General features: G+C 44.9%; 1 protein-coding gene across 10 annotated transcripts in view; it reads right to left on the bottom strand.

Annotated features, from left to right (window-relative positions):
• Positions 1 to 17,940, bottom strand: part of fryl (furry homolog, like) — a 43,688-nt gene extending 25,748 nt beyond the window's left edge. For 9 of the 10 annotated variants that reach the window (XR_004213490.1, XR_004213491.1, XM_031868414.1 and 6 more), the window contains exons 1-34: positions 17,614 to 17,940; positions 14,232 to 14,335; positions 14,024 to 14,132; positions 13,283 to 13,369; positions 13,029 to 13,200; positions 12,808 to 12,940; positions 12,609 to 12,716; positions 12,282 to 12,519; positions 11,500 to 11,676; positions 11,308 to 11,394; positions 10,961 to 11,229; positions 10,639 to 10,846; positions 10,015 to 10,139; positions 9,212 to 9,269; positions 9,028 to 9,119; positions 8,771 to 8,943; positions 8,525 to 8,685; positions 8,332 to 8,442; positions 7,286 to 7,440; positions 7,100 to 7,199; positions 6,842 to 7,010; positions 6,072 to 6,343; positions 5,848 to 5,988; positions 5,561 to 5,729; positions 5,359 to 5,443; positions 4,820 to 4,932; positions 4,586 to 4,736; positions 4,396 to 4,499; positions 3,872 to 4,054; positions 2,733 to 2,925; positions 1,475 to 1,596; positions 1,184 to 1,371; positions 871 to 965; positions 186 to 781 (exon numbers count right to left, since the gene is read on the bottom strand). Coding sequence is in view for 8 of the 10 variants with exons in the window: in XM_031868414.1 (XP_031724274.1) it covers positions 186 to 781; positions 871 to 965; positions 1,184 to 1,371; positions 1,475 to 1,596; positions 2,733 to 2,925; positions 3,872 to 4,054; positions 4,396 to 4,499; positions 4,586 to 4,736; positions 4,820 to 4,932; positions 5,359 to 5,443; positions 5,561 to 5,729; positions 5,848 to 5,988; positions 6,072 to 6,343; positions 6,842 to 7,010; positions 7,100 to 7,199; positions 7,286 to 7,440; positions 8,332 to 8,442; positions 8,525 to 8,685; positions 8,771 to 8,943; positions 9,028 to 9,119; positions 9,212 to 9,269; positions 10,015 to 10,139; positions 10,639 to 10,846; positions 10,961 to 11,229; positions 11,308 to 11,394; positions 11,500 to 11,676; positions 12,282 to 12,519; positions 12,609 to 12,716; positions 12,808 to 12,940; positions 13,029 to 13,200; positions 13,283 to 13,369; positions 14,024 to 14,132; positions 14,232 to 14,335; positions 17,614 to 17,658 (5,293 nt within the window). In the remaining 2 variants the exon portion in view is untranslated. The remainder of the gene's footprint in view (positions 1 to 185; positions 782 to 870; positions 966 to 1,183; positions 1,372 to 1,474; positions 1,597 to 2,732; positions 2,926 to 3,871; positions 4,055 to 4,395; positions 4,500 to 4,585; positions 4,737 to 4,819; positions 4,933 to 5,358; positions 5,444 to 5,560; positions 5,730 to 5,847; positions 5,989 to 6,071; positions 6,344 to 6,841; positions 7,011 to 7,099; positions 7,200 to 7,285; positions 7,441 to 8,331; positions 8,443 to 8,524; positions 8,686 to 8,770; positions 8,944 to 9,027; positions 9,120 to 9,211; positions 9,270 to 10,014; positions 10,140 to 10,638; positions 10,847 to 10,960; positions 11,230 to 11,307; positions 11,395 to 11,499; positions 11,677 to 12,281; positions 12,520 to 12,608; positions 12,717 to 12,807; positions 12,941 to 13,028; positions 13,201 to 13,282; positions 13,370 to 14,023; positions 14,133 to 14,231; positions 14,336 to 17,613) is intronic. The other variant, XM_031868415.1, reaches the window with a different exon arrangement.
• Positions 17,941 to 18,531: the final 591 nt, after the last annotated feature.

Raw genomic sequence — 18,531 nt, 5'->3', positions numbered from 1 at the left:
AGTCACATGAAGAGAGGGGACACAACGAGTCACATGAAGAGAGGGGAATTCTGAGATATGGCACCCCACCCGGCTCCATATTTTTCAAATGTATTCATTTATTTACCTACAATAGCCCTAACACTGGTAAATCCATGATCAAGTCAGCAGTGGGCGTATATATATATTCTCAGTCCTGCACTTACCTGCCACTTGTGAAGGGTCGACCAGCGTCTGTCTGGAGACACTGATGAGCTTGCTGAGCAGGTGGATGGTGAGCTCCTGAGTAGAAGCAGAGGTGAAGCCCTTCAGGAAGAGCTGCAGCAGCCCGGGGAAGCTGTACCACTTCAGCTTGGCCTGGACGTTCTCCAGACGCTCCCTGCTGTCGACGCGGTCCAGAGGCAGCTGGCCCAGCAGCTTGTTCAGGAGCCGCAGGGCCAGCAGGTACTCGAACTCGTAGTCCGACTCCAGCAGCGAGGCGGCGATCCAGAACACGGTGGCCATCAGGTTTGAAGGGTCCACGGGGGGGATGGCGTCCCCTCCTGGACCCCCGGCGCCACCTAGTGAGGATAAGCTCCGCGTGCGTGCCAAGTTCCCGTGGCTGCCGCCGAGCCGGTCGGCGATGTCCAGGGTGTTACTCCGACGTCTGTCGGCTTTCTGCTCGCCCATCAGGCTCGCCCGAAGAGAGTTGCTGCGCGTGTGAGCGTAATGAAACAGACCGCCGCTGCTCAGGTTCAGCTGGCCGGTGCTTTTCCTGTTGGTGGCAAACTTTGGCCCCAACAGGTGATCGCGGGCAGAGGTCCTGTGAATAAAAGGACAAGTCGTTTTTGTGACTTACATATGTCAGGTGGTTATGTGACCGAGTCATAAGGAGGTTATCAGTGGACTTACTGTGCTAAGGCAGTGAGGAGGTCGTAGTTTTTGACTGTGTCTGCTAGCGTGTCAATGCCCGACTCCAGAGTCAAGAGTAGTTCGATGACAAAACCCTACGAAGAAGAAACACCACAGGTCAGTCCATCAGACAGAAACCAACGTTTAAATATCTTATACAACATCTGAATCTTTAATCTATGTATGTAATTGTACTGTGTTGATATGAGACTGATCGGCAGCTGGCCGATCAGCTGACACCCGACCGGTTTCGACCGGTGGCCGATTGATCGGTGCATCTCTAGACTAAACCGATGCTGTTCTACGTTCTGACCTGAGCCTCCTCTCCTGGGTCTCCTACAGTCTCCACCAGCCGAGAGAGAATGTCGGACAGCGTGGCGAGAGTCAGAGGTTGTTTGAGGGCCCTGAAAATCTGGAATGAGCGGCCGGCGTAGTGTCGAGAAGAGCAAGACAGCGCCGTTTGAAGGGCTACTTCACTCAGCAACGACTCCAGCTGGAAACCTGGAGGAGGGAAGTGAATATGATCACGCTGTCTAAATCATACCTGTATGTCCAAGCTGAAATCCGTAAAATGAGGCAACGAGCAGTCGTGAAGCGTACAGACCTGACGGGGAATGTTTGAAGACAGTCACTACGTGTCTGACAAAAACACTCAGCTGCTCAGCGCTCTTGATGTTTGGGTTCTTGGGCGACACATCCTCGTGGTTCCACAGCGGGCCTCGTTTTCTACAAGAACAAAACACACATCAGGCAACATGTCGCATGTTAAAGGGGTCGTTTGGATGGTTTTATATGAGGTACTTATACCACAGTCAGCGTGTTTACCTACAGCAGTGGTTACGATAGACTTCCTCATTGGACAGGGTTGTAAAAATCCTGTCATAATCTATTCTTACTCGTCATTTTATTTTTCTTAACACAAGACAGGCTGAAGGTGGAGTCTGTGATTCTAATCTAATACACTTTGTCAAATTCAGCAAATATCTCCTCACAGTCTGCTGGCTGTTCGTTTGGACTGAGACGGTGTGTTTGTGTTTAAAACTAAATAAATGTAGAGAACAAGTTTATAGATTATTATAGTTTTAAGGGCATGAAGAGAAAAGATGAACACTTCATGTGATTTTACCCCCCCGTATTCTGCCTCCATCTGTTAGTTGTATTGTTGTGTGACTTAAAGGTGTTTTTAAGAGTTAGTTCAGATTCACTAAAGTCTCAACAACACAACCTCAGCAACAGATGGAGGCAGCAGCTCCTGTGTCCTGAGAGGTAGAGTCAGTGTTTGAGTGAATGGAGTCTGGTGTGTTTGTAGAGATCATAGATAACAGCTTGAGTTCCCCTCAGAAAGGTCTGTCTGACAGCAAGGTAAAGAGCTGAAGACATTCTGAATATAGCTTCACTTCAACTGAGAGACATTCTGTTAGGAGTCTAACATACGTCCACAGCAGAACATCACTTTGCTCCCGTGCTGGTTCTATCAACTCATCTACTGTAGTAGAACCCTGACTGTGGAGGAGAACCTCATACTAACACACTTCAGAAACTCAAACTCATTAAAGCTATGAAGTTACACCACATCTCAAAACATCAACTGATGTTATCACACCAGGCAAAAGGAGCCAATATGAGCCAATAAAACCATGCAATGTAAAATAAAAATACCCGGTCGTTTCAGACACAGCTGGAGGCATGAAAGCAAATCATTGAACAGAATGAGCAACATAGTGCGAGACAGTGTGTGGATACATCTGTACGATTCAAACAGATACACACTAAACATGTGAGATTATACATTAGGTGAAGTTAGATACAAGCAGTAACAGTAGTACAAGTATATGTTGTTCAGTAAAACAGGGTGTTCTCACCTGGAGGTGATGAACTCGATGAGAGATTTGACCTTCTCGTCCTGTTCAGCAGTGGCATCGCCCTCAGTGAGGAGCGTGGGGGAGAGGTGGGGGAGGGCAGCACCGAGACTGATGCTGGAGGACGTGGAGCACGAGCTGAGGCCGGAGTCCGTCATCGGAGACGGCTGACAGTCTGACAAAATGTCCTGCACTCCTACAGGAACGATACACATCGTACACATTGAGCTGCGTGGCATGAAATACTCCTTCAAGATATAGATATAGATTGTTGTAAGTAGTGTAGTTAGTGTGTACTTTTATATTTATCATCTAAAAAGGGTCTTTCATGGGGAGTTTCATAAGAATTTGTTGTTAAAATCTAAAGAACGGATTATGGAACAACGGACCCCTGGGCACAGATATGCAAAAGGTCCCACCACCTGACACACAGCCTCTTCTTTGTTGTTTTATGGTAATTTTGTGTCTCTGTAGCTGATTTGCGTCTCTTTGTAGATGATTTGCATCTCTTTGTAGATGATTTGCGTCTCTTTGTAGATGATTTGTATCTCTTTGTAGATGATTTACGTCTCTTCTCATGGTTGTTGTGAGTTGCTGTGTGGTCTATTTATCTCTTTGCAGCTTGGTTTGCTTCTATTTTAAGTCTTTTTGCAGTTAAATTGCCCTTTTTAGTTGTTTTGCCTCTCTTTGTAGTTGTTTTTTGTCTCTTCATAGTTGTCTGTTGTGTCTTTGCAATTGTTTTGTTTCTATTAGTAGTTGTTCTTTTCCTCTGTTTAGTCATTTTGTATCTCTTTGTGGTCATTTACAGGCTCTTCCTGGTTGGTATGTGTCACTTTGAGTGACACTGTCGTTGAAGGCGACGGGGGCCCCAGACACTTTGGGCCCCTAAGCCCTTTAGGCTCGTTCAGTAATCCATTCTTGACATTCTGTGACAATGAAACCTGTGTGTGGGCTTGATCATTATTGCCACCCAGTGATCTGCTTTGGCAATACAACTAAAGAGGAGGAGATGATGAATATGTCTCTGCTCCTTCCCGTCCTTTATATTAATATAGCCGATAGGGAATCAGCTCAACCTCCTTGAGGTAAACGATGGTTTCTCTTCTTTCTCTTCTGACTTTGAGCTCCGCAGCAGAACTAACCTGTGAGGTTGATCTCTGGAGCCACCGGCTTCACAGTCAGGACCCTCGGCTCGTTGTAGTCTCGGTTGCGTAACAGCACCATGGCCACAGACTGAACGCTGCTATTTGCTCCCTGGACAACGAGCAGGTGGAGCAGCAGGCGCTTGCAGTGCTCGTACACTTCTGGGTGCTGGTGGTCGAACCCTGAAGGAAGACACAAGAGGTTAGATCATGTGACTTTAGCAAGTAGAGAGGTAAAGAAGTGCGAGGTCGGTTAGGGCCCGTCGACACGTATACAGATATTAGTTCAAATGGAGAACTTCATCTATGTTTTAAAATAAAATTCTGTCCACACCACATAGTTTGTATGAATGAGAGACCAAAATGTAGAGGAAAATATATTTATCTATATATTTATCAGCTTATTTATAACAAGATATCTGGTTATTAAGGGCCAGGACCTGAGAAGCCCCTAAAGAAGAAAAGCAGATGTGTTCTTGGCAGACAAAGGCATCCAAAATATCATCAATTAGAAAGCGAGCTACCGATAAAGATTGAATGTAGCAAGAGGTGCAGGTAGGCACTCCACTCCACTTTGACCCCGTGGTCCACAATCAGGTCTGTGAGTAGTATGACTGCGATGTTACATCTGAAAAACAAGAAAGAAGGGTTGACTTTAGCTTCAGAACACAACAGAATGAAGTAGAGGGAGAGTAAAGGTGACGGATAGCGTACCTGTGGAGCGGCACACCAGGGGAATTAGTCTCTGGCAGGTAGTCCACAAGAGGAGACCAGCAGCCTCCCGTAGGAGGGAAGGGAAGAGGCTCCGGACGGTTGTGATCCATCACCTTCAGACGCCAGTTAGCATAAAGAGGCATGGAGTCACCTGGAGGAGAAAGAACCAGGAGTGTTGGTGGGAAAGACTTCTTAGTAGTGTTTAGATTGATGGCAAAGAGAGTTTGCTCTTACTCTTCTCTTCTTCGTAGGAGCCTCCGGAGCTGCTGCTGTAACGGGACTCCAGACGGTGGTGCTGGCGGTTCAGGTTGCTGTTCAGACCACTGTAGATGTCCAGGTGGGTGTAACTGCAGAACACACACGCTTTACTTAAAAGGATAGTGCCAGTAAAATGTTTCTAACATGTGTGTTTCATCTGATTTAATTTGTCTAAGATCTAACTTTCTTTCACATAAGAGAAGTTCGACCTTATCTTATTATAGACTTATCATAGGACCTGGAAATGAACTTGCTGAATAAAAAATAAAAATTGTACGCCAAATGTATTAACTGACAAAGAAAATGAAAATGCCAAAAACGTCCCCAGCGATGAATAAGAGTTAAATTAAAGTATTTCCAATACTTTAATGTTTACCGTTGAATTCCCACAACTATAAACACATTCTGTTGTGTGAAATATGAGTTTTGAGACATCACAGTTCTTACTGGTGTCCATAGATCCTCTCTGTTTAAAACAAGTAGACTTGAGTAGTGAGAAGTGTTTCAGATGGTACCTGTCCTCCATGTTAGAGTCTTTGATCTTGGTGTCGTGATGACCATCGTTTCCTGGCACCATGGTGTTGGTGCTGGAGGTTGTTCCTGAGAGAGAGCAGACATAAAAAAAAGAAACATTAACCACCTGACATCGAACACGTGACTCGGTGTTGACGACGTGGCCTCAGCTGTGAGCTGGAGCGTGCCGGGCGGCTCATTAACCTGAGGTGACTGAGGGGATCTTGTAACTGGAGGTGATGCGGTAGTAAGGCGGGTTGTCCATGTGAGTGACGGCTGAGCAAACGGGATCGGTCAGCTCGAGCTCACACATCAACTCCTCCAGCAGCTGCATAGTCTTATCTCTGCCCAGGTAGACCACCACTCGTTTCACCTGAGGGGTTACACACACACACACACACACACACACACACACACACACACACGGTCAGAAACAGGAGTGAGCGGTGAACTCGGCGCACGGCGTACGAGGTAAACATCCTGTGACTTACGTAGGGCAAGAGGCTGGGGTCACTGCTGACTCCCGACATACTGATGAGGAAGTGCAGAATGATTTTGAGGTTCTTTGGCCAGCTGTCTGCTAAAGTGGTCCACACATTCTCGATCTCTGACCAGGCAAACTCGTCTCCATACTGTAAAAACAAAAACACAAAATTAACAATTCATCTCAATGAATGTTTCCAAACCGGTGCAGACGGTCCGTTGGGTGTCTCACCTTGGCGGTCATGAACATGAGATTGTTGAGCACCATGGTTGTGGCGCGGGGGGAGCCCCAGCCCTCTCCGCGGAGCCAGCGGCGGCTGTTGACCATCGTGGTGTCCCGCTCATGCGCGTCCTCGTCCTCCTCGCCGCCGCAGCAGTCCTCCGGTCGCCGCGGTGCGGCCGGTTTGAAATCGACCAGCTCCACGTTGTTCATCCAGGGCAGCAGGTAGTGCAACATGACCTGACGACCGCCGGGATGAGCAGTCTGGATTCGCTGGCTCACCTCTGGAGTGGAGCCAGTGGGGGGGGTTGTTAAGTGTATTCCTAACCTTTATAGCATCATAACATCCACAATATTTCCATATTCTCAGTATTGCTATAGTGACAGAATACACACACAAATATAGCGCGGCGCAGAAAACGTTAAAATATGAATCAGGTATTATGGAGTTCAGTTGGTTCTTAAAACAAAAAGGCTGCTGTGAGGCTTTTAGGTACAGATGCACGTCATCATGTCATCATCTGGGTTTACATGTGCTTATCGGGCTTTTGGAAAATCTCACTGTTTCGCTGACACGGACAAAAGGGTCGATCCCCGCTCTCACAGGCAAATAAAGCTTAGACCTCGTCCATGTGTGTGTGTGTGTGTGTGTGTGTGTGTGTGTGTGTGTGTGTGTATGTGTCCGGCCTGCCAACTGGCTTTAACAGAGCATCAATTGTGTTTTCGCCTTTTCGCAAGACCTTCAAGCGCCCCCTGCTACCCCAGGTTGTGACGTAACAAACCTGAGAAGATGGGCAGAGTGAGCTCTGGGTAAGTCCTTGCGAGCTCCTCAGACAGCTGGTAGTAAGACACAGAGTAGAGGTGTGGCAGCGGTGAGGGAGGCGTCAAGATACCGTCCGTCCGCTGGATCTCCAACTTGTGGGCGTAACGGAAGAGCTTGGGCTCCAGGATCTAATATTCCCACACAGACAAAGTGTATTTAATGAAACAATCAAAGTGGATGTAGCGGTGTTACGTGGAGAACAGAGAACCTTTCTCACCTGTAACAGCTGCATGGCCACCTCATAGATCTCCCTGGAAGAATCCGCCGCCTTGAACAGAATCAGGTTCAGCAGCACCACAGTGTCAAATTGGTAATCCCTGAGAGGAACATGTGACGCACAAACGCAGCGTTAGTGATCCGCTGGCTCCTAAAGGGTCACAAGCAAAGCGGGAATGTGCAGCACCTGTTGTGAAAGACGTTGGCGATGGCCCTGAAGCAGCCGGCCGCCACGCGGCGAGAGCCGGTGTAGCAGCGGTCCACGGCCCAGAACATGAGGTTGCTCTGGTCTGGATTCAGCTCCAGAAGCAGCATCACAGCCTCACAACCCAGCTGGTGAACCTGGAGAAGACGACCACGCAGCCGCTGTTAGGACCAAGGATTCACCTCCAACAGTCTCTATCCTGCTAGTTTTTAACCCATCGATATCTATATATCTATCTATATAAATATTCAGTATTAACATTAGCAGAAAAATATGCTGCAAAGCTGTGTGTTTTGTAAACACAAGTCTGCCATAAGGACTATTAGGATGAACTTTGAAATGACAATAACAGCATGAGGTATCCTGCATTTTGTTTGCAGAATCACTCAAAACAACAATGTCCTATCTTTAAAAGAAGAAATTTATTTCAGCCACTAAATATTGTGTTTCCAACTGGATTCAAAGGTGATTTTATTGTGTTTCTGAGTGGAACACTTGATGAAACATGCTGACCTCCTGCAGTACTTCTGAACACCACTGTGTGGTGCTAGAGCGCCGGCATGTCAACCTGTGCTACATAACGGTGACCTCAGGAAGTCTCACAGTAAAGCCTCACTGAATCACTCGCTCCTCATTAGCGTAGCTGCGTCAGTGGAGACGCTATAATTACATACTCATCTGGTGTCGGCTGAATTCATCCATTGGGATTAATCCATCTCGTGCAAGTAAAGTGAAATGTTTTGTGTTGTTCTTGCACAGATTTAAAGATTTCTTTTCACTTTGCTTAAAGCAAACAACGACCAGTGACCATAAGAGTAACTTTTAGTCGCATTATAAAAAAAGATTATAATGTATTACAATGATGTAACAATGTTAATATCAGTTTCCATCCATCATCCGGGTTGCAGGGTTTATGGTCGCCGTAGTGAAGCTTTTCAAATAGTTCACTGATAAAAGCACGAGGATTTAATAAGTGAACTAATGAGGATTTTACGCAGAGGAGCCACAGACCCCAACGCTTCTCTTACCTTCTTGTCCTGAGAATCCAGAATGTTGTCCAGCCACTTGTAGAGGTAGCCGTCAGAGGAGAGGCCAACGTTGTCGGCTACGGGGCCACAACACAACACCGCAGACATGGCCTGGAGCATGAAAGAAGCCGTTAGCGCTCAGTGAGCATAGACAGATTTCAACATCCACATCTTTACGTGCATCTGCGTGTACCTTTAGTGCACAGTACTGATGGCGGTTGATCTGCATATTTCTGTCGCTGTAGCGGTCCAGAGGAGTGAACATGATGCTGAAGGGGCCGGCCCAGTGACTGAACAGCATGAACAGACTGTGTCTCAGCGACTGCTGGGGGAAGATGGTCCTCCTCTGGTGCACTGAACACAACAAATTAACCACATTTAGCAAACAAGACCCTTTAGACAGACGTTCAGGACATACCATCTGACTTCGGAGACATACCTGGGACATTCTGAATGATATTGGCCACAAGTGCACTGAAGTGGCAGCGAATGTCCTTCAGCGTGTCAGAGTCCTTGTCATTTTCGGCCTCGAGCAGCTGCCTGGTCAGATCAACATACTCGAGCAGCGTGCTGTTCAGAGAGTGGCTCTCTCCATCTAACCCTCCACTGGTTCTGTGAAGATAAGTAAGATTAATACGCAGATAAATTAAAAGAGCAAACTCACTCATTGTCACGGGATCGTTGTGGATTACGTACATCTGACTGATGACGCCAGCATCAGCCAGCAGCTCAAATATCCGGACCAGCTGGACCCTGAGGATGTCCCGACGCCTGCGTCGCTTCATGTTCTGCAGAGTAAACACGGCAGCATTGTAACTCAGCAGATCGTCTTTTGCTAAACACAGAACTGTGGCAGATGGCATCAGTGAAGTGCACTTACTTCAGGTCTTCTTTCTAGAGCTTCTTTTATGATGGGATTGAGCTCCTCTATCAGCTCTCTGAAGGACGGGAAAGGTATCATGTAAATAAACAATTCAAAGATGGTAAAGAGTATGTCGAGGTGTAGCAGAATATATTAAGGACCAGAGGTGTGGACTCGAGTCACATCAAGAATTTGACAAAATCAAATAAAATTGGACTCGTGACTTCACTTGGACTTTGAGGCTTTTGACATGAAAACACTTCATACCATCCCCCAAAGCCCACTTCAAAATTACATTTAAAAAGTGTGGCACGAATCAGTTCATTTCCTGAATTATCTCTAACTCTATTCATTCCCAGCAAGTCGACTCTTAAGTCCCCAGATTGGCTTTGTTTGAACCGACAGCATCCTGTAGGAGAGAATCATTAAGAACTAACGTTACGTTACCGAAGTCCAGTTGGAGAAATGATGCCAACGGTCATTTTGTTTGCGTATAAATAAAACTACGCGGTGGTCAATAAAGAAACTAATTGCAGCATGTGCAATGAATGAAAGTTGATCACAAGGTTCTGTCACTGTATTACCTTAACCTGTAGTTGCACTAGTCAGTAAGAGACATCTACAGACATTACAGTTTGCAAAACTTGCGGAAATTAGACAGACAGACACACAAATGGCATTGCATTTGGTGAAGAGGGCATCATGACTTGATTAGGACTCGAAAGTCACAGTTTAGGACTCGGGACTTGACTCTGAGACTTGCACGTGACTTTGTCCCACCTCTGTTAAATAAAGCACAGGTCACGCCATGTGTTGTTTACCTGAAGGCCACGGGGTTGGTCCTGCCAAGCCCCAACACGAGAGACTCTGTGATGTCCATGCTCTCAGAGCGCATCATTGGAACGATGTGTTTGAAGAGGGAGGAGGGGGACGGAGTACCAACAATCTACGAACACACAGACGGAAGCAATGTCATGGCTGAAATGTAAAAATAAATTACCAGCTGTTCATTGGTCATCGTTACATGGATCCTACGTTTTTAGGATTCTGAAATCCAGGGTTACACATAATACATCGTCGTACTTAAATTGACACTGGATTGCGTTTTTGTGCATAACTTTCAATACTTGAAAAATGGCAACACATGGTTTGTATATTGCAGCTCTATGGAAACAGCACAATCATGGCTAGAAGTAGAGGGAACTCAAAAATGTATTTTGTTCAGTAGAACATAGTAATAATGACAACAAAAAACGGAAGTTGAATTTCTTTTATAATAAATTTTACAAAAATGTAAAAACAATGGAATCTTTATATCCAACATTTTCCAAGTATTACCAAAGTTGGAAAACATAATTCAGGCTCCATGCGCAAAAACTACTAGTTCATTGAACTATTCACATTGTTACAACCTCTCCTCTCTGCTCCGTGTTCAGCAGCCTCACCTTCGAATCGTAACTGTAGCCGCTGTCCGGCGTGGACGCCAGCGTCTCAGGCGGGGAGCAGCGGACGGAGCCAGAGGTGGAGGACGAGGAGGACATGGAGGGGGAGGAGGAGGCGGAGCTGCAGCACAGAATCAGGTAGTTCCTCCAGAGGCCGATGTAGGAGTCGCTGCTGTTCAGACTGTTCAGTTTCTTGGCGTTGATGGGGCTGCTGAAGGTGAACGTACATAACAGGAGAGGTCAGAGATGACATGACGTAAAAAGGGAACGATGACACAGAGCCGCTGGTCGAGAGATCAAAGCAGCTGCCTTGAGGGAAACGTACTTGATGTCAACTTGTGGAGACAGAAGCTGCAGGCGCGTGTAGGCAAACATCCATGCGTAGTTGAGGGCGGTGGGGCAATGTTTTGGCAGGTTCTCCTGCCGCAGGAAGCTGGAGAAGCTGATGACCCAGGGGTCCTGGCCCTGAGTGACGTGGGCAAACACCCAGATGTGCGAGGGGCTCACCACGTCGAACTGGTGGCTGATGGGAGATGAGCTCCACTCCGCCAGCGTCTGCAGATCAATGCCACTGGGACAGTACAGCAGGTTGGTCTACGGAGAAAAGACACATTGAGCCTCGGAGGAGTTGTTAAGTTTTATGACTCTGTAAATGAGAGATGCAATGAATACCTGGTCAGCTCCTGTGAGATGAATGAAGCTCTCCAGCACCGATGCACTTAATCGGTCCATTACATCAATGGCCAGTTCCTCATCCCCCTGAAAGATTGAGGTAGATAGAGCAAATGTCAGAAAAACAGCACTAAAAGTCTTTGGCTGTTATTTGTCGGCCGTAATAAAACACACCGTGGTTGGAGTAATTACCTTGCAGATGCCCAGTGCTGTGTGCAGCGCACGGACCTCCTTGAGGACGTTAACAGCCAGCCGGCGTGTAGCAGGACGACAGCTACATAGCACCACCAGAGCCAAACCCTCCACCACGCGCAGCACACCCAACAGAGGAGTACGCTCCAGGGGCAGTGAATGGCCGCTGCTTGAGCCCTGTGAAAATAATATTTATCATCAAAAACTCACTCTGAACATTGGGGCCAATTGTACGGAAGCCCCGAGAGGCAAGTGAGAGAAAAAGATTCTGCTGATTCATTTTCTAAGACTGATTTAAATTGTTTTCTCTCCTGTGTGTATGATTTAAGAACAGGTTTTCTTTTCATCTGTAAAAGATGTGGAGAAAATATGTTTTGGCAGGTTTCATCAAGTGTTTTTTGTTGTAATACTAATTTTGGCCACAAGAGGCTGAAGTGCAACATTACCACATGGTCTAAAAATGACTAAATTTCTACATGCACTCTAAACTCAAAGGAACATATATTGTGGAGTTTTGTTTTTGTAAATTATCATAATAACAGAAAAATCACCTGACAAACTATTTTATAACCGGTTTTATGATTGAAAAAGTGACTTACAAAAATGATAACCTTTTTATTCATGTTGTTAATTCATAAACACTGGAGAGAAAACAATTGAGATCAGACTCTAAACACTAAACAAACCAAAAGCCATAAACACAAAGTACAGTAACGCACATAACACATAAAAATCACTGCTAGTGATGACGCTATAAAACCGTTCGGACTTCCTTCACAAACCTTTGGATCGTGGCTCTTATTGCTGCTCTGCACCGCCTGCCTCCACTGGCTGAGGAGCTGCAGCAGCATCTTGACAGCGTTGTCCAACAAAGTGGGGTGGACGTCCGTCACCTCTCGCACGATGAAGTACGCGAAGCCCGAGAGGACGTCCTCACGCCACTCTGGGAAATCCACCATCAGGGCCTGGAGGGTGGTGAAGGCGAGGCCACGCAGCTCCTCGTCCATGTGGATGGTCAGTCTGCAGAGGGAGAGGGAGGAAGACGTTAGGAGCTAAGGTAGATTGTACACCGATGTGTCTGCAGTTAGGTTAGAGGAGGGGGGGATTACTTGGCTAGAAGCTCTATGAGGTCTTGTCTGCTCATGCCGTCCGGGATCAGTCTCGGGATGGCGGCCACGCACGTACGGAACAGATCGATCTTTGGCTTCCTCTCTCCCCTGTGGTACAAAAACCAGCTTATGAGAACTTCAGGTCAGAAGTAACAAAAAGGAAGTAAAACAGCACGAGTCCAGGTTTGTGGTGACGTACGTGATCATGTCCTCGGGCTCCTTGTTGGACATCTGTACGTTGGTCATGCTCATGGAGCGTCCCACTTCCTTGTCCAGGTGTCGCAGGATGTTATCTAAGGCCTTTCTGACTTGAGGGTAGTACAGCGACATGCCTGGAAAACACCCAGAGGAGTCATTCAACGGTTTCAACTAAAAAAAGCCTTTTTATTTTTCCCAAAAGTTTAAAAGAATCCAACCCACCTATGACCTTGGCTTCTTCGTCTGTGAGGGTGGTGTTGAGGAAGATCTTCTTGACGCGCAGGGTGTTGCCGGAGGGCATGATGATCCCAGTCGTGGGCATCGGAGGCTCGCCGTCTTTCTGCTGGAGGCTGTCGGCGATCACCAGGAAGGCTCGCAGACCGATGTTCATCCTCTGTTGAGACGACGAGAGAGTTATGACGAGAAGGAATCCACAGACGCCACAACAACATCAGAACCTGACGTCTCTACTTTACCTCCGGGTTGATGGCGAAGGTTTTGTGAGACTTGCCCACACACAGGAGGTCGTAGATTATCTCCTTCATAGCGAAGTCCAGTCTTTCCTGTAACGACCAACAGAGCAGGATTCACTAACCCTGGTCACACGTCGACATTTTGGCTTTTTGCAACCAGTGAACAGGAAGTAACCATATTAGGACTGAGGAGGAGTGACGTAGCGATGCCGTATAAGTCTCTGGTAGAGACCTGTCAATCACTGTGTAGCCCCGCCCTAAAGCATCCCCTGCTTTATGGTCTGTTTGACTCTAAATGGACCATTGGAACAGTGGAAAGACCGACAAAGACAGTTTTGATGAGTTATTTTGCTTCTGTTGAGTGTGTTTCAATGATCAGTGAGGTAACATTACTGTTGTCTGACTGGAGTGTGGTGGCTTTGAGAAGAGCATATTAATTCTATGTTTTGTTCGTTAATAAATTACAATAATTATCCCTGTTGATTTTGTTTATTATATATTCACTTCAACGTGCGTCAGAAAGCGTTGTGTCTCCATCGCTGCAGCTGATAAATACCCGTGGCTACCGCAGAGTCATTTTTTCCCGGGAATGAATGCCGGTTGTAACCTTTCCCACTAGAGACAAACGCCAGATGTTAGTGGGAGTAAGTGAATGTTTTAGTCCAGTGAGAAAGGGGCTTTACACACAGCTCCTACACGGTGTATCATTAGCTGTGAGATCCAGGTATGTCGGCTCAAACTTACCTGAGCGATGAACTGGATGATCTTGACGAAGATGTTGAGCGGCGTGTCCCTGGGCACCACACTCCGGGAGCCTTTGGGGAAAAGTGCTGAAACGATGCTGAGTAGTCGACTAGTGGAGGAAAAAAAGGGATATTTTCAGCTTATTTACTGCTCAACAACAAGGCTAATGTTGAAAAGAGTTGTACTTCATAGCCATCAATCAACTGACCTCTGTGTGACAGTGTTACTCTCACACTTGATCCTGATGATGTAGACCCACAGCAGTCTGTAGAGAGACTCCAGAGCCACGCGGGACATTTTGGGGTCTTTGTTCTGTGGATGTAAAGAGAACAATATGAGACACTCACTTTGATTTTGGAAGTAACCCTACCCACCTGTGAGACCTGTGAGACCGGGTTGATGTTCTCTTGAGGAACTGTACGATCCTTTTTCAGCCTCTGTGCTTAATTTCCAATGAGTTTCACGTCTGAACAGTTAAAAGTCCACAGGATCCGATGATCGCTAAGCATTTTGAAGATGTAGTCGGCAGTAAAACTAGTGAAATAAAAAACTATTTTATGGGCTTTTGGATGAAATGTTGAGTATGAAGACAATCAATGTCAACCAGAAGAAAACATCTTGAGGAAAATAACCATTACGACCACTTTATGGACTTACCGTCCGAGTTAACTGTTATAATGAACATATTGTTGAGATACCTGCACAGGGCCGTTACAAAACTGCAAAAACATGTATTCACCGATATGAAAAGTGAGTGTGAGGGACGATTTTTTTGCCAGAGATGAAACAGGTTTGTCTAATCGAGTCTGTCTTCATGTCTGTTTGTGGACCTACATGGACCCCCCTTTGGACACATTTGATCCAGAGTCTTTTGTGAGAACCTGGATCACAATAGGACATGACTCTCTCCACTTCTTGGGGCACGAGGACGGCAATGAGAAGAAGCCGAGGCGAGGCCTGTGTGTCGGGTTATTTTGCAGACTGGTCCCAACCCGATGGTCCAGACTGTGGGCGATCCGGCTCAGAGCGTGTAATGTGGTCTTGGTGCAAGGACTTCTATATGACGGCTTCACCTTGTTGGCTTTATGGAGGTTTGTGGTTTCAAACTCTTTTGGCCAAACTCTCTCTGCCTTTCTATCCAACCACCTCACTGTCACAGCACCTCCTTTTATTATTCCTCCATCTAATATTTATACATCCGGTGTTCAGATAGTTATTAATTCTGTGCAGCATCAATATTTTATAAGTGCAATAATGTGGACTCAACTTTTCAGTCTACTGACAGATATTTGATCGTGTTTGTTTTTTACTGTTGTCTCCGCTTGTTTTTCTGTGGGACTAATAAAGGACTTGAATATATATCAAAATAAAAAGCAAAACGCTACTTTGATGTGGAACTACTTTAAGAATGAACAAGGACTTTTAAACACAGTTAAGCACGCCACGGTTTATCAACACGATACTGTAAACATAAACCTAGAGGTAAGTTCCACGCTGGATTGGAAACCACAGTCCATAAATCAAGTACACTATTGTGCTGCGAGATTTAATAATCTCTAATTGGCTTGTTGAATAAGAAGGTAAATTAATAATTCAGTTTCTATTTAAAAGAACTCAAACTCAGCTGTAGGTTGCCTAATTTGACGGCAACTTTTGAAAACAGGTTTATAACTTTCTCAACCTTTGTTGGTTGATCAAATACTAGACTTCAAACACGAGGACACATGACGACTCATGCATTTATTTAACCTGTTTAATTTGGTCTGGTAATCTAACTTCTTTAACGTCATGGAAATGTGTTGATTGAAGTAGCGGCTGCATATCAGGGCTCGATTTCTGCTGGAAATCCCCCTCTCACCTCAGTGCCGAGCTCATTAAGGATGTCGATTAACGATTTTTTAAAAAACAAAACTCAGCCTCAATGTGAGGTGGCAGGTAAATCATCAAATTCTATGATATTCAAATGAGTTCATCCTCTCAAAGACTTTCTCTGACCGTCTGGTAATAAATTAGGATGCACAAATCTGAATTGTTTTTACTGATATTGCATTGATAGCTGCTACTATTACTTATTTTTGGCTGATAATAAAAACTTGCATTTAATGACAGTAGAGTGTAGATTTCCTGTTATATGGCTGATATTTGCTTGAAGTACTCAGATCTTTTACTTGAGTAAAAACAGCAATAACAGAGTAGAAATACTCTGCTGCAAGTTAAAGTCCTGCATTCAAAATATTACTTAAAATTATGAGCATCAAAATGCACTTTAAGTAGCAAAAGTAAAACTACTCATTATGCAGAATAATATACGTTAGTTTTATAATCATTGATGCATTAACATAATCTCAGCTACTTTATATACCTCCCAGTAGCTTAATCCATAAAACTACATCATCATTTATTAGTTTAATGTTTAAATATTTTTAGATTTATATTTTTTATTAATAATCTGAAACTGAAAGTAGCTAGTAGGTAATGCAGTCAAATAGAGTGAAAAAGTACAATATTGACTTCCAAAATGTGGTGAAGATGAAGTATAAAGTAGCATGACATGAAAATACTCAAGTAAAGAACAAGTACAGTTAAGTACAGTACTTGAGTAAACGCGCTGAGTAAGACCCTTTCATTCAGTACAAATCTAAATATCAGACAACAGTCATCACCACCGACCAAAAACACAAACCAGCTCAACAACAAAGCCTGAAAGGCCACAACACAACACGTCCACGTGTTCCTCTTCACTCTTCAATGTCCCCACAGAGGACGACTCACTACCCACGTGAGCCAATCAGGGGGATCGGTTCTACGTCCTGGTCACGGTGTTATCAATCCTACTACGGCGACGTCATGAGTTGGAGTTTGATTTATCACAATACGTCAGCAGCACTATGTTTTAAACACACATCTATGTGTGTATAACTAGTGCTAATATAATATGATTTAGCATATAACCTGTTTGACTCAATGTACAAGTAAAAAAAAAATAAATGGAATACACTTTGAAAAACCTCTGAAAATATTGGTATCATGGAGACATGCCAGGACATGTGTGAACATTTGGGACTTCCTGAGACAGATATAAAATATACCATCGCATCCAAGGCAACAGAGGAAGAGTTTAAAATAAAGGCGGAGCTTTAGCCTCAGACGGAGAAACTATACAAGCAGTTGGTCTCTGGAGGCGACCTTGAGTTGGTTCTTTGCTTGAAGAATAAACTCAAACGTCAAACCTCTCTGGGACACCAATAGCTACTAATTACAGAATAGACAGAAGCGTTGGAGATCGTAGTTTAGACTTCATCAACCGGCCCAGCCTGAGCTTCTGCTCTCCAACACATGACCCGCCCGACGCTGCCTCTGATTGGCTCACCCTGATATCCTTACCCTCACCAATCTCACTCCTCAAGCCTAAACATAACCGAATCCAACCAACATAGACGACGACTCCTCTCCAATCAGAGGCGGAGCTGGGCAGGGCCACGCCCTTCGCCCACAGTAGGATTCATAATCTAGCTTCCTGGTTTTAGGACCCGGACCTTTTCAGAGTGACGGGAGCACCGGGCAGCTCGCTGCCAACCAGATAAACTCACCTGCAGCGTCTCAATCTGCTTTCGGATGCTGTTGTTAGACGGCATCTGGAGCGAGTCAACGTGAGAAAAAAAGATGACATGACAGGAGACAAAGAATGAAGGGGTTGAGGGGGAGGGGTAACATGCATGTTAAAAGGCAAAAACTAAACAAATATGAAAAGAGCAGTCTGAAGTATCTCGTCAATGTGACGGTGCATAAATCAACACTATGTTCCTGCAATGAAACAAAATGAACTGTTCAACCTTCCACTTGTGGACTTATTAGTGGCATGCCAGTAATAAAAAGTAACAGTTCATTGGTGTTTGATATGGTATAATATATATATATATATATATATATATATATATATATATATATATATATCTCAACATAAGAGTGACACAAATCTTAATTTGAAAGTGATAAAGCAAAATAAGGTGTGCTGTGGTCTGTAAATCAGACAGTTTGACAGAAAACAAATGAATAGAGTGGATGAAAAGAGGAACATTGAAGCGTGAGGAAAAGGACATTTAAAGGTGTGAAAGGAAAATGGGTGGAGCAAGCAACGAAACCCAAATCAGCAGTTTATTCAAATCCAAATCAAGCAAGCTCAAAATGCTATGTGCTGTATCTTAACCCTGTGGGGATCACACTTTAAAGTAGGGAAGCCCAAATATGGTGTAAACTATAATCTCCATTAGTTTGTAAAATACCAAATAAAGAATCTGAGAACATACATGCACGACATTCAGCATGCAAATGCGTTAAAGGTAGAGTTTGGATGTTTTGAAGTGTGGTTGTATGAGGTTCTGAGCAACAGTCAGCGTTTTACTACAGTAGATGGTAAGTGAAGCTATATTCAGAATGTCTTCAGCTCTTTACCTTGCTGTTAGACAGACCTTTCTGAGGGGAACTCAAGCTGTTATCTATGATCTCTA

The sequence above is a fragment of the Anarrhichthys ocellatus genome, unplaced genomic scaffold (assembly GCF_004355925.1).
Source record: "Anarrhichthys ocellatus isolate YVR2014 unplaced genomic scaffold, GSC_Weel_1.0 scaffold42, whole genome shotgun sequence".
NCBI lineage: Eukaryota > Metazoa > Chordata > Actinopteri > Perciformes > Anarhichadidae > Anarrhichthys > Anarrhichthys ocellatus.
The sequence above is the reverse complement of the archived record's forward strand: the minus strand, read 5'-3'. Positions and strand labels throughout refer to the sequence as shown.